Here is a 12,438-nt window from a genome sequence, read left to right as displayed (position 1 = left end):
CTTGAAACCCAAAAAAGAACAATAGGCTACTTTTATATACCTAAAATTAATGACCGCGACACCACACCCGTCGCTCCCTCCCTCGCATACGAGCGAAAACTATACCTTATCAAATAAGAAATATCCCAAATACCCATCATCTTCTGCTAAACGTAAACAATGTAAAAAAAAATAAACTAACCTTTGACAATTTTCGGTTTAGCCTTTTCCTCTAGTTTCGATTTTTTCTTTTCCGGTTTGACGGTTGTCTTTTTAGGCCTTCCACGTTTGCCTTTTATCGGTAACGCATCAACTGTTATGTCTTCAGATACTGTAGGTTCGTTTGAATCGTCTTTGTTTCCATCTAGAACAGAAGATAATATTAATATTAGATATAGCTCCATTAGATTCTGAAAATTTAAGCCTTTGTTTATGTCTCATTCAAGAAACAAAAAATGGTCAAAAATTTCAGCATCTTCAACTAGCTCATTTATTTTTTATTTAAATGAGTGTTAATCTTGTTTTTAAGTTAACATACAAAAGTAATGAAAAAATACTGTTGCTATCTTTTATACATAAAGTTATGAAGCTTTTCTTCAAATAATGTTTTTTTTTTATTGTAGCAAGAAGGCTAATCCCTATGGTCCTAATTGTGCGTTGTCACCGCTATTGATTGATATAGAATGTATGATGTTTTGTCTCTGTGCCTAGAATTAAACTGACTAACTGGGTGAGTGAGTTAGTGAGAAGTGATTCAACCGGAATATATTGCTTTATATTCCGATTGGTTCAAATAAAAGTAAAGTAAAGTAAACATGTAAGTTTGGCGATAGCTCATCGTCATCATTTTAAAATGGTCAAAGTGCTGTTCATATTTTTGCTAAGAATATTATAAGGCTGATGAGTTTGTTTTGTTTTATGTCAGGATCTACTATATAGATTTGAAAAGGTATATATTAACTCTACCGAGCAACTAAAATATATATTATACATACAATATGTTGTATATTAATATATTGCATATATTATAAATAAGAAAGTATGAATGGATCTAAATAATCTTGGCACTATTGGGATATAGTATGAAAAAGCACATACATTAAAAAGGATCCCGTAAAAATATACCTAAAACTTGAACCCACACTTGGGCGCCATTCCGAGATTCTGTAGAATCAGGTTATAAAAATATATATGGTCCTAACAAAACCATAAGATAAGAAGAAATGGTTCTTTACAAGATTTAACCTAAAAAAGAATCACACTAACATTGCATCTTTTTTGCTCGAGTATGGACCACTTAAGAGCAAGTGGTCCATACTCGAGCAAACCGCAGCCTATAGACATTGGCGACGTGTAAAATCTTAAAAATTCCTTACATCCCCAACTACTATGAACTAAAACTTATGTCCACACCATCTTACAAAACCAGATCGCAACAATACAAAGTTTTACTATACTGCTTGGTGATGTTTTGTGGTACTTTGATGAGTAGGTGCTACCTACCCTCAAGCTTGCACAATACCCTACCACCAAGCATTTAAAAAAAAACCATACAATACGTACCATCATAATCAATTTCCTCGTCCAAATATTCAACATCAGCGTCGTGAGCTGGTTGCGGTTCCATAATCATTTCAGACTTCATTTGTTCCTGATAAACTATTACTGTAAATAAAAAAAGTTATTGCTTATTCTTAAAGTCGATTTTTGTTTAAATGTATGCAATTATAGTACGACAGAATTGAAATGGAGCGTCGACAAATTAAAAAAAAAAAAAAGACAGTCTTCAATTTGGTCGAATGTATTTGATTATATGACATTACAAATTATTAAGTTTGAGTAAAGATCATTTACGCATAAGAAACAAATAAAGATTGATGATTTTGAAGACGCACTTTGTTCGGATGTGATCGGTTTTACGAATATTCCCGATACTACACCTAAGTTGTGTCGTATTATACAACGATATCATAAAGTCAGCCTAGAAATGTTCCATAATGGGCAAACGCTTACTATCCTCTGGGGAATACGGTTCCGAACATATTCCACCAAGCTGCTTCAAACGTTGGCTATACATATAAATGAGTGCGTGTACTCTACACGAGGTGTGTCCCATAACCTCATCCCACAAATCCGCACTGCATCATCATGTTAGAACAATCTTCTAACCTTTCCAAAACAAGAAGAATAACTATATACCGAGTAGGGAGAAATTTAAGCCCTTTATTAACTAATTATTAATCTCGACACACCTGAAGTCGATAACAAGAGAACTAATCTATATCAACAGCATGAGAAAGTAACTCCGTCTGTTACCTCTTCACTCTTAAACCTCTGAACCGAATTGGTATGCAGATAGTTGGAGAGGGACGTAGACTAAACTTTTTTTTACTTCAACTCTCGTGAGTGTAAAATGGAGGAATTTGTGTACTTTAGTTTTATAGATTTCACGCGGGTAAAGCCGCAGGTCAGCTAGTATTCTATACTCTTTTCCAACCAGAAGAGGAGAAAAGCCAAATAAAGAACATTTGACAGCAAATTGACGCGATATCATTGGTCGAGAGCTTGATTAATCTATAATATTCACTATGGATTCGAAAAAATGCCCTTTTGAACGTTGACGAAACTGTTATCGGAATTTCGCAAGTAAAATTAAAGTGGAAATAAGTTGTTAAGTGTAATATTGTATTATAAACAAAGATACATTAATCATAAAATCTTAGTAGTGCACAATATAGCTGAGTTATTAGCAAATCGCATAAAATGCGTAAATCTAAGGTTTGTTTATCTCTTTTCCTACTTCCATTGGAATAGGCTATATATGAGAATATAAAATATAAATATAACATACCTTTCGACTTGAACTCGCCCCTACCGACCATGTCGACAAACTTCTTTTCGGAATCGAGGACTTGCTTCTTGAAGTTACACGCATCTCGAAGACGTGTGATGCAAACCTCACAGATGAGACGGTTTGGTCCATTCGGTCCTTCCATGTGTTGCGATATCTATTAAGAAAATATACATGTTAATGTTAGATCTAGATATTTTGGGTTCTTCGCGACGCCTGCCTAAGAGACGAAGAGGATACAATTGGTTGTTTAGTGGGTATTCCTGTGTACGAGAGTGCGCTAATCGTAGTGAGCACCGGGGAATCTCACATAAGACCCCACTTTACATGATCACCAAAAAAAACCGGTAGCTCAGGGCAACGCCGTTGATGTTAATCAAGAATTTGTCATATTTTTATTTCTACAACAGGTTGCTTGGCCCATTGTCTATTCAAACCACAAGAGATCAAAAGCCAAATAAACAACATTTGACATCTTATTGAAGAGATATCATTGGCTGAGAGCATTCATTATGGATTTTTACGAATAAATGGCGTAGTAAACGTCATCGAAAGTGTTATTGATACTTTGGGAGTAAAATAAAGTGGATATAAATAGTTTAGTAGAAGAGTGTTGTATTATAAATAAGGTTTTATTAATCTAGTACTGTTAGTAGTGCACAATATAGCTGAGCTATTAGCAAATTCATTCCTTCTTCGATTGGAATAAACTATTGACGAATCTATATGATAGAAGTGAGAACCACCAGAGACACTGGCACTATAAAAAATATTAACTATCCCCATTTACCAACTTTGGAAACTAAAATATACTAAACTCAACCTAAAGTTAAACTTTAGCCAAATTTGGATTTTAATTTTCATGTTTAAGAGCTAAAGCATATTATTATGCAGCCATCATAATTAAAAAAAAAAATCACTAAAACATTTAGGGATTTTTATATTATGTAAAAAATAAATATCTCTGTATCTCTCACCGCAAGGTTAGGGCTCCTCCATTTGGGAAGGTTTTGGGCCTATTCTACTATACTACTCATATACAGGTTAGTATACACATTGTGCAGACAATAATACTTCACATTATAAAATCACAAAGCCTTAAGCTTTCTCTTTACAATGCACATCAAAACATAAAATCCAAAGAAGGTCCTACTACATAGAACCCGACTATTTTATGCTTTACCTATACATGGCTTTTTTTTGCTCCGATATTGTAAATCCATTTATTGTTTTACAAGAACTTAAAATGTGCAGAACTAATATATACAAACATATTTTTGTATATATTTTAATTTATTATTTTTTCAGTCACGCATTACAATGACTACTTTTTGTTTATTTTATTCATATTTCTATCTGAACTTTCTCGTGTGAAAATTTTTAAATCAACATATTTTTTAATAATTGCGTATATTTTCGACGTTACGTTTAATTAATGTATTTTTTATGTATAATTCAATTATTGATCAAATTTATTAAGTATAACTTCAGTTTATTATTTTTAAATCTCATCTATTAGATTACTGTTTGACACTTAAATAAATATTAAAAAAAAAAAAACAAACAAACGAAAACAAATCAAAAATACTTCGACATTATTTATAAAATCATAGATTTAAATAAGTATTTCTTTGTTGATTCAATAGCTAATTAGAACTTTAATTCTTTACTTCATTGAATGAAGCTTACTTACACTGATATCAAAGCATTCTAGCAGCATATCGGCGTACACTTCGGTCTCGTCCATCCATGCATACTCTGTTCCTAAGTCCTTATAACAACCTTCAGAAAGACAGCACCGGCAAAGCCCTGGGCTCTCTTTCACCACAATTTCATCGAACTCCATCTTCGATTCAGATTACTACCACATTCTTATTAAAATACTTAAACTATAATATGTTAATGATGTAAAGTATACAACAACGACCAGCGTCAATTCCGCTTCACATTATACGCCATTTTGTTTTTCTTCCGCTCAAATCGTTAATAACAGCAGTGTTACTAACTACAAATAAAAAATTACCTTCATGAATATAAAATGTTTCAAAACTCCACATTAGACTGTAAATACCATAAAACCAAGAAACTGTGAAAGAACCTAATGAAGAAACATGTTTTTCATGATGTAAAATGACCGTGATTATGATGGAAATAAATGTAATTCACGCAATTGTCAGACCCGATTTTAAACTTAATTTTACTATTACAAGCAGAATAGTAACAAAATCGCTTATTTAAACACCTTGTCTACATAATATTTTGCATATTAAATCAAGAGGCAGAACACTATTTAGAACTTATTATCTTGTTCTACTTATATTTCTATTGTATTATTAGTATTCCGACCACTTTTTGCTTCACTTAAAACACAGTTTTAAGTTATTTATATATTTTTGTTTTATTTGTTGGTAAAGTTAGATCAATTATAAATAACATAAGTTAAAAAATTAAATCTCTAAAAATAAAAAAATCCAAATTACCAATCCAAATTCAGCAAATAGAGCAAATCTTAAGCCATTACAAAAAACAACATGACTGCGGGTAGACGTTTTTATTTCATATTTTGTAAGCGTTTTTCATTCATCAATATAAATAATTATTTTACAAAATTTTAACCGCTTTAATAATAAGGATTAATACTATGTCTTTTAAAGCTAGCAACATTTTCAAATTGTAAAAAAATTGTAAAAAAAAAATAATGTCATTTGAATTATATTAATTGAATGTTTTCAATAAACATTATATATTTTTGTGGTAAAACTTTGGAAATAAAGTATGATGGAAGTAAATAAACTTTGCCGCTGCTGTTTATCTGAGAGTGGAAACAAAGATATGAGTGTAACTTACCCTTGGTTGGGAGAAAAAGAAATATATTCCGACATGTTACAGGAATGTTTCAATATTGTTGTAAGTGTATACTTACATTTAATTGCAAATAAACTTTCAGTTAAACAAAATACATCTTTATTTTTAACAAATATATTCTTTTTTACAATCTTATATATAAATAAACGCTAATTGATGTAAATTAATATTACAATTCTTACTCGATTAGGAGAATTTTGTCGGAAGCTAAATTTAAAACGAAAGTTTAATTTTAATATGTGTTTGTTGTAATTTTCAGATAAGTACAAAACTAGAAAACAGTTTAATATGTGATTTATGTGTGAAGACTTTACGAGACTCCTTATGTTTCAAACGAAAAGTACTCCAATCAGAAACAGAGTTATTAAAAAGGATCACAGATGCCGAAAGTATTACAATTATTTTATTCTAATAAGATACATATGTCCTGAACACTGACACTATACCCAAAAAAGATTTGCTTATGAATGGTATAATTGTATTCCTTCTTAAAGTGCCTCTTAGTTCTTAATGGTGTCCATCAAAGTTTGGAAAGCCTTCTAATTCCTCGTGAAACTGTTCTTCTGTGGAGGCAACTCGTTATTATTCTCCAATATTTAAATTATAGAACAAAAAACCGAAGAAGCATATAGACCATTGAAGTAAAGCAAAAGCAATTTCTTTGTGGTGTTTGTTAATGACAATTTGATAATACGTTAAAAATTAGAATAAAGGGTTGGATTTTTTGTTGTTTTAACAAAACATATGTCATTTGGCCTACTGGGAAATTTAATTGGCATTTGATATTGTATTCGCTTTTGTTGCTTAACTTTAATGTTCTAACTGCTCCATGTACCTTTATTTTTATAATTTGAGTGCCTTTTTCTATGACAAGTATTTCCCTTAACTTTGCCCAACATCGCAGACACAGTACAGTACGAGTAGCTGCCTGTAAATTACCCATTGCTGGGCTAAGGCATCCTCTCCCTTTGAGGAGAAGGTTTGGAGGTTATTCCACCACACTGTACCAATGCGGATTGGTGGATACAAATGTGGTAGAATTTCGTTGAAAACAAAACAAATGCAGGTTTCCTCACAATGATTTCCTTCACCATAAAGCATGAGATGAATTGTGAACACAAATTAAGCACATGAAAATTCAATGTTGCTTGTCTGGGGTTGTCATTTTTTAATCAACAAAGCTTATGTATATAAATAAAGATTAATGATTGTCTGTTAGTCATCATTCATTCATTATCAAATTTGGTGGGTTTGTTGTATGTTATAAGTATTCATGAAAGGGTTCTTGTTCATATAAAATCTAGAATTTTTCTTTCTATGTCCAGGCTTGTACAAAGCCCTACCACCAAGTGAACTCTTCAAAAAATACACAACCTATTATTTTTTGATATGTAGAATCTTCTAATATATTTACACAGAGTGGCACCGACGTTAACTGAACATTAAATATGAATAATGACTGTAAAGTAATAATATCTTGATGGAATAAGCTACAAAACCTTCAAAGTTCAAAAGACATCGCCAAGAAAAAAGTCCAATTGACTTCCTATCTAATACATATAAACAAGCGACCAATTTTTACACAGGTGTTATGTTGTACGTTAACTGAACATTAAATTAAACTACTATTAATATGTTATTTCTATTATATGTCTTAGGGTTAAGTTAATTTATCTATTTAATAGTTGGTTTGTGTTTGATCTTTAAACGCTGTATAGCCATATACATACTCGGCTATATTGTGCACTACTAAGAGTTTATGATTAATATATCTTTATTTATAATACAACACTATTACACATAACTACTTATTTCCCCACATCAATAGTGAAAATCATTTCTTTTTTTATGGCATTGGTTCAAGGACGAGCATATGGGCCACCTGATGGTAAGTGGTCACCGCCGCCCATAGACAAAGGTGCTGTAAGAAATATTAACCATTCCTTAAATCACCAATGCGCCACCAACGTTGGGAACTAAGATGTTATGTCTCTTGTGCCTGTGATATAAAGTACTGTTATTTGGCGGTAGAATATTTAATGAGTGGGTGGTACCTACCCAGACGGGCTTGCACAAAGCCCTACCACCAAGTAAATGAACTATTTGTCGCCTTCGGCTTCGCTCGCATTGTAGGGTTTGGTCGTCAGTAAGCTATGTTCTACTTCAAAGTTCAAGCTTGGTTCATATAAAATTTCATCGAATTCGGTTCAGTTTTTTTTTTAGCTGTGATTGAGCAACAGACAGACAGAGTTACTTTCGAATTTTAGTATTGATAAACAAATGTTAACTAGTATACATAATTAAAGTTTTATGTTTCGATATTTACAGATGAGAAGCCAGTATACGTGAAGGAGGAAATAGATGCAGAAACAGACGGCAATGAATCAGATAATTACTTCTTGAACGACACAAGTAAGTTCAGTTATAGTTTTGTGATGGTTCAACGATGATCCGTCCGTGTTCATAGTCTGTGACTATTCGACAGAGTGCCGTCTAACTGGCTTCCTTTATCATAAGTCGCTTACCGATGTCTGTCCCTATGTAAGCTTAGATCTTTAAAATTACACAACGGATTTTGATGCGGTTTTTTTAATAGATAGATTGATTCGAGAGGAAGGTTTATATGTATAATACATGCACAATATAGTAGAGAAACACTGATAATTTTAGAGGTTTCTGAAATTGATATCGTAAATAAATACAATTTTTGCGCTTAAATTGCAAATGCTGACTCAACCCTACGAATTAGACCAAAATAACGTACTACAGTATTCTTAAAAAAGGTCAAAAAAGTCCGCGATAGTATATGTCTATCTCTTAGGGATAACCCGCAATAACTATTTTTTATCCTTAACTTTTTACGAGAAATAAAGGCTTATTTACGAAGCGGTTTTAAGTAACACAGCATTAATCCTTATCCAATTAAGTAACTTAAATAAATACGCGGTGACTTAGCGGTTTGTATTGTCGAACGACTGAAAAAATTTTGAACGTTGTAAGACATGTAGTATATTTAGTATCAGCATTGCAACCGTGCGGAACCGGGGCGGGTCGCTAGTTATATATATTCTTGATAAAATGTATATAGGAGAGAATTACATTAAATTAATTTTAGATAAATTATCATTTGTTACTGGTAACACTAAGTGAATCATTATCCAATTGGTCAAAAAAAATAAATCCATCGAGACTAACTTTTTGTTATAATTAAATGTTAATTGTCTTAATATCTTTCATTTTAATTTTAACACTTTATTTTTTTACACAAACACCACCGCTCTCACTGACACCGGTCTGACCCGTGCAAAGTTCAAACGTTATGGCCCCGAAAAAAGTCCAATTGACTTCCTATTTTATACATATAAACAAATGAATAATCACACAGGTGTGTGTTGTGTAACTTTCTTCTAGTCCCTACGTGTTTTTAATATCAGACATCATTGCATTCGAAATTTCAGGATTACTGATTAGTGTGACTCTTCTTTTATGATATAAGTCGGCGGAAGAGCAAATGGGCCACCTGTTGGTGAGTGGTCACCATCACCAAGAGCGCTGTAAGAAATTTCGCCAATGCGCCACCAACCTTGGGAACTAAGATGTTATGTCCCTAGTGCCTGTAGATACACTGGCTCACTCACCCTTCAAACCAGAACACAACAATACTGGGTACTTCTTTTTGGCGGTTGAATATTTGATGAGTGAGAGGGTGGTAGCTACGCAGACGGGCTTACTCAAAACCCCTACCACCAACTAAACTCACAGTCCTCTAGTTTTAATTTTAAACATTTGTTGCTCGTAAATTCCATACAGCTGAGCACATTCCCCCACTCCTGTTAAGTAGACGGCAATGTTAGATAATTTCTTTTTTTTATAATTTTCATTTTTATTTCAGTCAAAGAAGAATCACCTCCACCACAGCCCGTTACAAAGAAGAAATCAATATCTAAAAACACAACGAAAACAAATAGGAATGTTAAAAATCTCGTAAACAAATTCACTTCTATCGGTGAGTGTACTTAATATATTCTAAGCATGTTTTATCTGTGATGACTGCGTCATTGGGTCTTAATCCAAAACCTAATATTTAATTAAAAATCACCTGATTTTTACAAATAGCAATAATGATGAGATGGCCCAGTGGTTAGAACGCGTGCATCTTAACCGATGATTTCGGGTTCAAACCCAGGCAGGCACCACTGAATTTTCATGTGCTTAATTTGTGTTTATAATTCATCTCGTGCTCGGCGGTGAAGGAAAACATCGTGAGGAAACCTGCATGTGTCTAATTTCAACGAAATTCTGCCACATGTGTATTCCGCCAACCCGCATTGGAGCAGCGTGGTGGAATATGCTCCAAACCTTCTCCTCAAAGAGAGAGGAGGCCTTTAGCCCAGCAGTGGGAAAATTTACAGGCTGCTAATGCTAAAAAAATAATGCTACTTACTCTTTTTTTCGTTCCAGAATCCTGCAATAGACCCGAAATGAAATCCATAAAGTCAAAAGAGTTGAAACTCGTGAAAAATAGAAAGATAACAATAAAAAATGACCTGAAGATAAATCTGTCTTGGACCACACGTACCGCTCACGACAAACGAAAACACAGAGAGAATCTTCTCACTATATTGAAATACTCAAATGTGATTCCGTTCAAAAATAAATCTCTGCTCGGCTTCATATGCGGTTACTGTGATGCAACCTTCCCCGATCCTCAGGACCTCAGAGTACACACAGAGAATGACCACGAAAAGGAGAGATTAGATTTCAAATCCTCATTCGATATGACTGAATACAACGTCAAATTAGACGTGACAGATTTATCATGCTTATTATGCTCCGAGAAGATTGAAAATCTGAACAAATTAAAGGACCATCTCGTCAAAGTTCATGATAAAATATTCTACGATGACATCAAAGATCATATAATGCAGTTTAAGTTGAAGAAGGGTGACGTTTTCGACTGTGCCATGTGTCCGTCTACATATGAAACGTTCAAGATGTTGAAACAGCACATGAATAAGCACTACAGCAACTACAGTTGCACTAAGTGTGATACATCCTTTGCTACCAAGAGATCACTGAACGCTCATCAGACCACACACCAAGAAGGCAGCTTCAAGTGTGATCTGTGTGATAAAGTTTTCTCGAGCAGAACCAAGAAACAATATCACGAGAAGACAAAACATTTGGGAGCGAGGAGCATCAGTAATTGTCCGTTCTGTGACGTCCCGTTCAGGAGTTACTACCAGAGGAACCAGCATTTGGTCAAGGTCCACAATTCTGAGGCCCAATATAAGTGCAATGTCTGCAACAAAGGTTACATATTGAAGTCTCTATTGATGTGCCACATTAAGAAGAACCACCTGATGGAACGGAACTGCCAGTGCACCGAGTGCGGCTACAGGTTCTTCAGTAAGAAAGCGTTGAACGCTCACATGATCAAACATACGGGCGAGAGAAAATATGCGTGCGAAGTTTGCCACAAGTCGTATGCCAGGAAGTACACGTTGAGGGAACATATGAGGATTCATAACAACGACAGGCGGTTCAAGTGTGAAGTTTGCAGCACGGCGTTCGTGCAGAAGTGTAGTTTGAAAAGTCATTTGCTCTCTCACCACGGCATAAGTATGGCAGCGAGCGACATCCCCACGTCCTAGTCTTCCAAATGACAAGTGACACTGACAGCTGTCACTGTCACTCGATGAATAATGACCATATTTTTTTATTTTTTAATAAAACTGTGTCAAATGAAACTATATTTGTAAATAATATTTGTAGTGCAATAAGTGAAAATCGGATAATCCTGCAATACTGTCTTAGATTATAAAAGAATATTTATTTATCATGATAATACATTTTTGAAGGCATTATAATATATGCTTTTGTCAAATAAAATATTTAAATAAATTTTACGATTTTATTTCATTTTTTTTGCGACATTTGACGGAACGTTCCCCGAATATTACAGCATAGTTCAAATGTTCAATGATCAATCCGCGTCTCATTAACTTTGTCGAAAAAGCGCCGGTTGCTGGAAGCTCAACCCTTTAGACTTCAGAATCATTAGTCTGAAGTTGGCTTGATGGTAGGGCTTTGTGCAAGCCGGCCTGGTTATGTACCACCCACTCGTCATATTATATTCTACCGCCAAACAGCAATACTTAGCATCGTGTTCCGGTTCAAAGGGTAAGTGAGCCAGTGTAACTACAGGCACAAGGGAACATCATCATAACATCTTGGCTCCCAAGGTTGGTGGCGCATTGGTGATCTAAGGAATGGTCATCATTTCTCACAGCCTCAGTCTTAATGGGATGACCACTTACCATCAGATTCCCATTTGCTCGTTCGCCTACCTATTACATAAAAAAAACACTTGTACTGTAGCGATTTGGAAAAAGGTGGGGCGCGTCATTGTGGATTGAACTATTTACCTAGCCGTTCGAATAAACAACCGCAGCCAGGGGCGTTGCTTTTCAAGGGTGTCAGATTTTTTTGGATTCTAATGTCTATTCCATTCGAAGTAGGAATAAAGATAAACAAACCTTATATTTACGTGTTCGATATTTGCTAAAAACTCGGATATATTGTGCACTACTAAGAGTTTATGATTAATATATCTTTATTTATAATATAATATTAGACTTAACAATTTATTTTCACCTTATTTTACTTCCAAAATTCCGACAACAGTTTCGTCGATGTTCAAAACGCCCTTTTTTCGCAAATCCATAGCGAATATCATAGAC

General features: G+C 34.0%; 2 protein-coding genes across 12 annotated transcripts in view; one reads left to right on the top strand and one right to left on the bottom strand.

The window, feature by feature from the left end:
• The window catches only part of LOC125074708 (zinc finger protein 182-like), a 31,098-nt gene extending 26,293 nt beyond the window's left edge, over positions 1-4,805 (bottom strand). For all 11 annotated transcript variants that reach the window (XM_047686118.1, XM_047686119.1, XM_047686113.1 and 8 more), the window contains exons 1-4: positions 4,524-4,805; positions 2,831-2,987; positions 1,543-1,644; positions 182-343 (exon numbers count right to left, since the gene is read on the bottom strand). In XM_047686118.1, the coding sequence (XP_047542074.1) occupies positions 182-343; positions 1,543-1,644; positions 2,831-2,987; positions 4,524-4,676 (574 nt within the window). In that variant the 5' untranslated portion in view covers positions 4,677-4,805. The remainder of the gene's footprint in view (positions 1-181; positions 344-1,542; positions 1,645-2,830; positions 2,988-4,523) is intronic.
• A 694-nt stretch (positions 4,806-5,499) lies between these two features.
• LOC125074885 (PR domain zinc finger protein 5-like) lies at positions 5,500-11,599 on the top strand. Its single transcript, XM_047686354.1, has 5 exons — positions 5,500-5,737; positions 5,955-6,084; positions 8,024-8,107; positions 9,588-9,701; positions 10,157-11,599. Exons 1-5 carry the CDS (start codon positions 5,606-5,608, stop codon positions 11,347-11,349), a joined length of 1,653 nt encoding a protein of 550 aa, XP_047542310.1. The 5' UTR covers positions 5,500-5,605; the 3' UTR covers positions 11,350-11,599.
• The last annotated feature ends 839 nt before the right edge of the window (positions 11,600-12,438 follow it).

Source organism: Vanessa atalanta, chromosome 28 (genome assembly GCF_905147765.1).
Source record: "Vanessa atalanta chromosome 28, ilVanAtal1.2, whole genome shotgun sequence".
In the NCBI taxonomy this organism is placed as follows: Eukaryota; Metazoa; Arthropoda; class Insecta; order Lepidoptera; family Nymphalidae; genus Vanessa; species Vanessa atalanta.
Note: the sequence above shows the minus strand (reverse complement) of the source record. Positions and strands in the feature narration are given on the sequence as shown.

Coding starts and splice junctions, on each gene's coding strand:
- LOC125074885 (XM_047686354.1), top strand. CDS start 5,606: ATGATGGAAGTAAATAAACTTTGCCGCTGCTGTTTATCTGAGAGTGGA. Junction 5,738..5,954: donor AGGAATGTTTCAATATTGTT/GTAAGTGTATAC, acceptor TGTAATTTTCAG/ATAAGTACAAAACTAGAAAA. Junction 6,085..8,023: donor AAGGATCACAGATGCCGAAA/GTATTACAATTA, acceptor CGATATTTACAG/ATGAGAAGCCAGTATACGTG.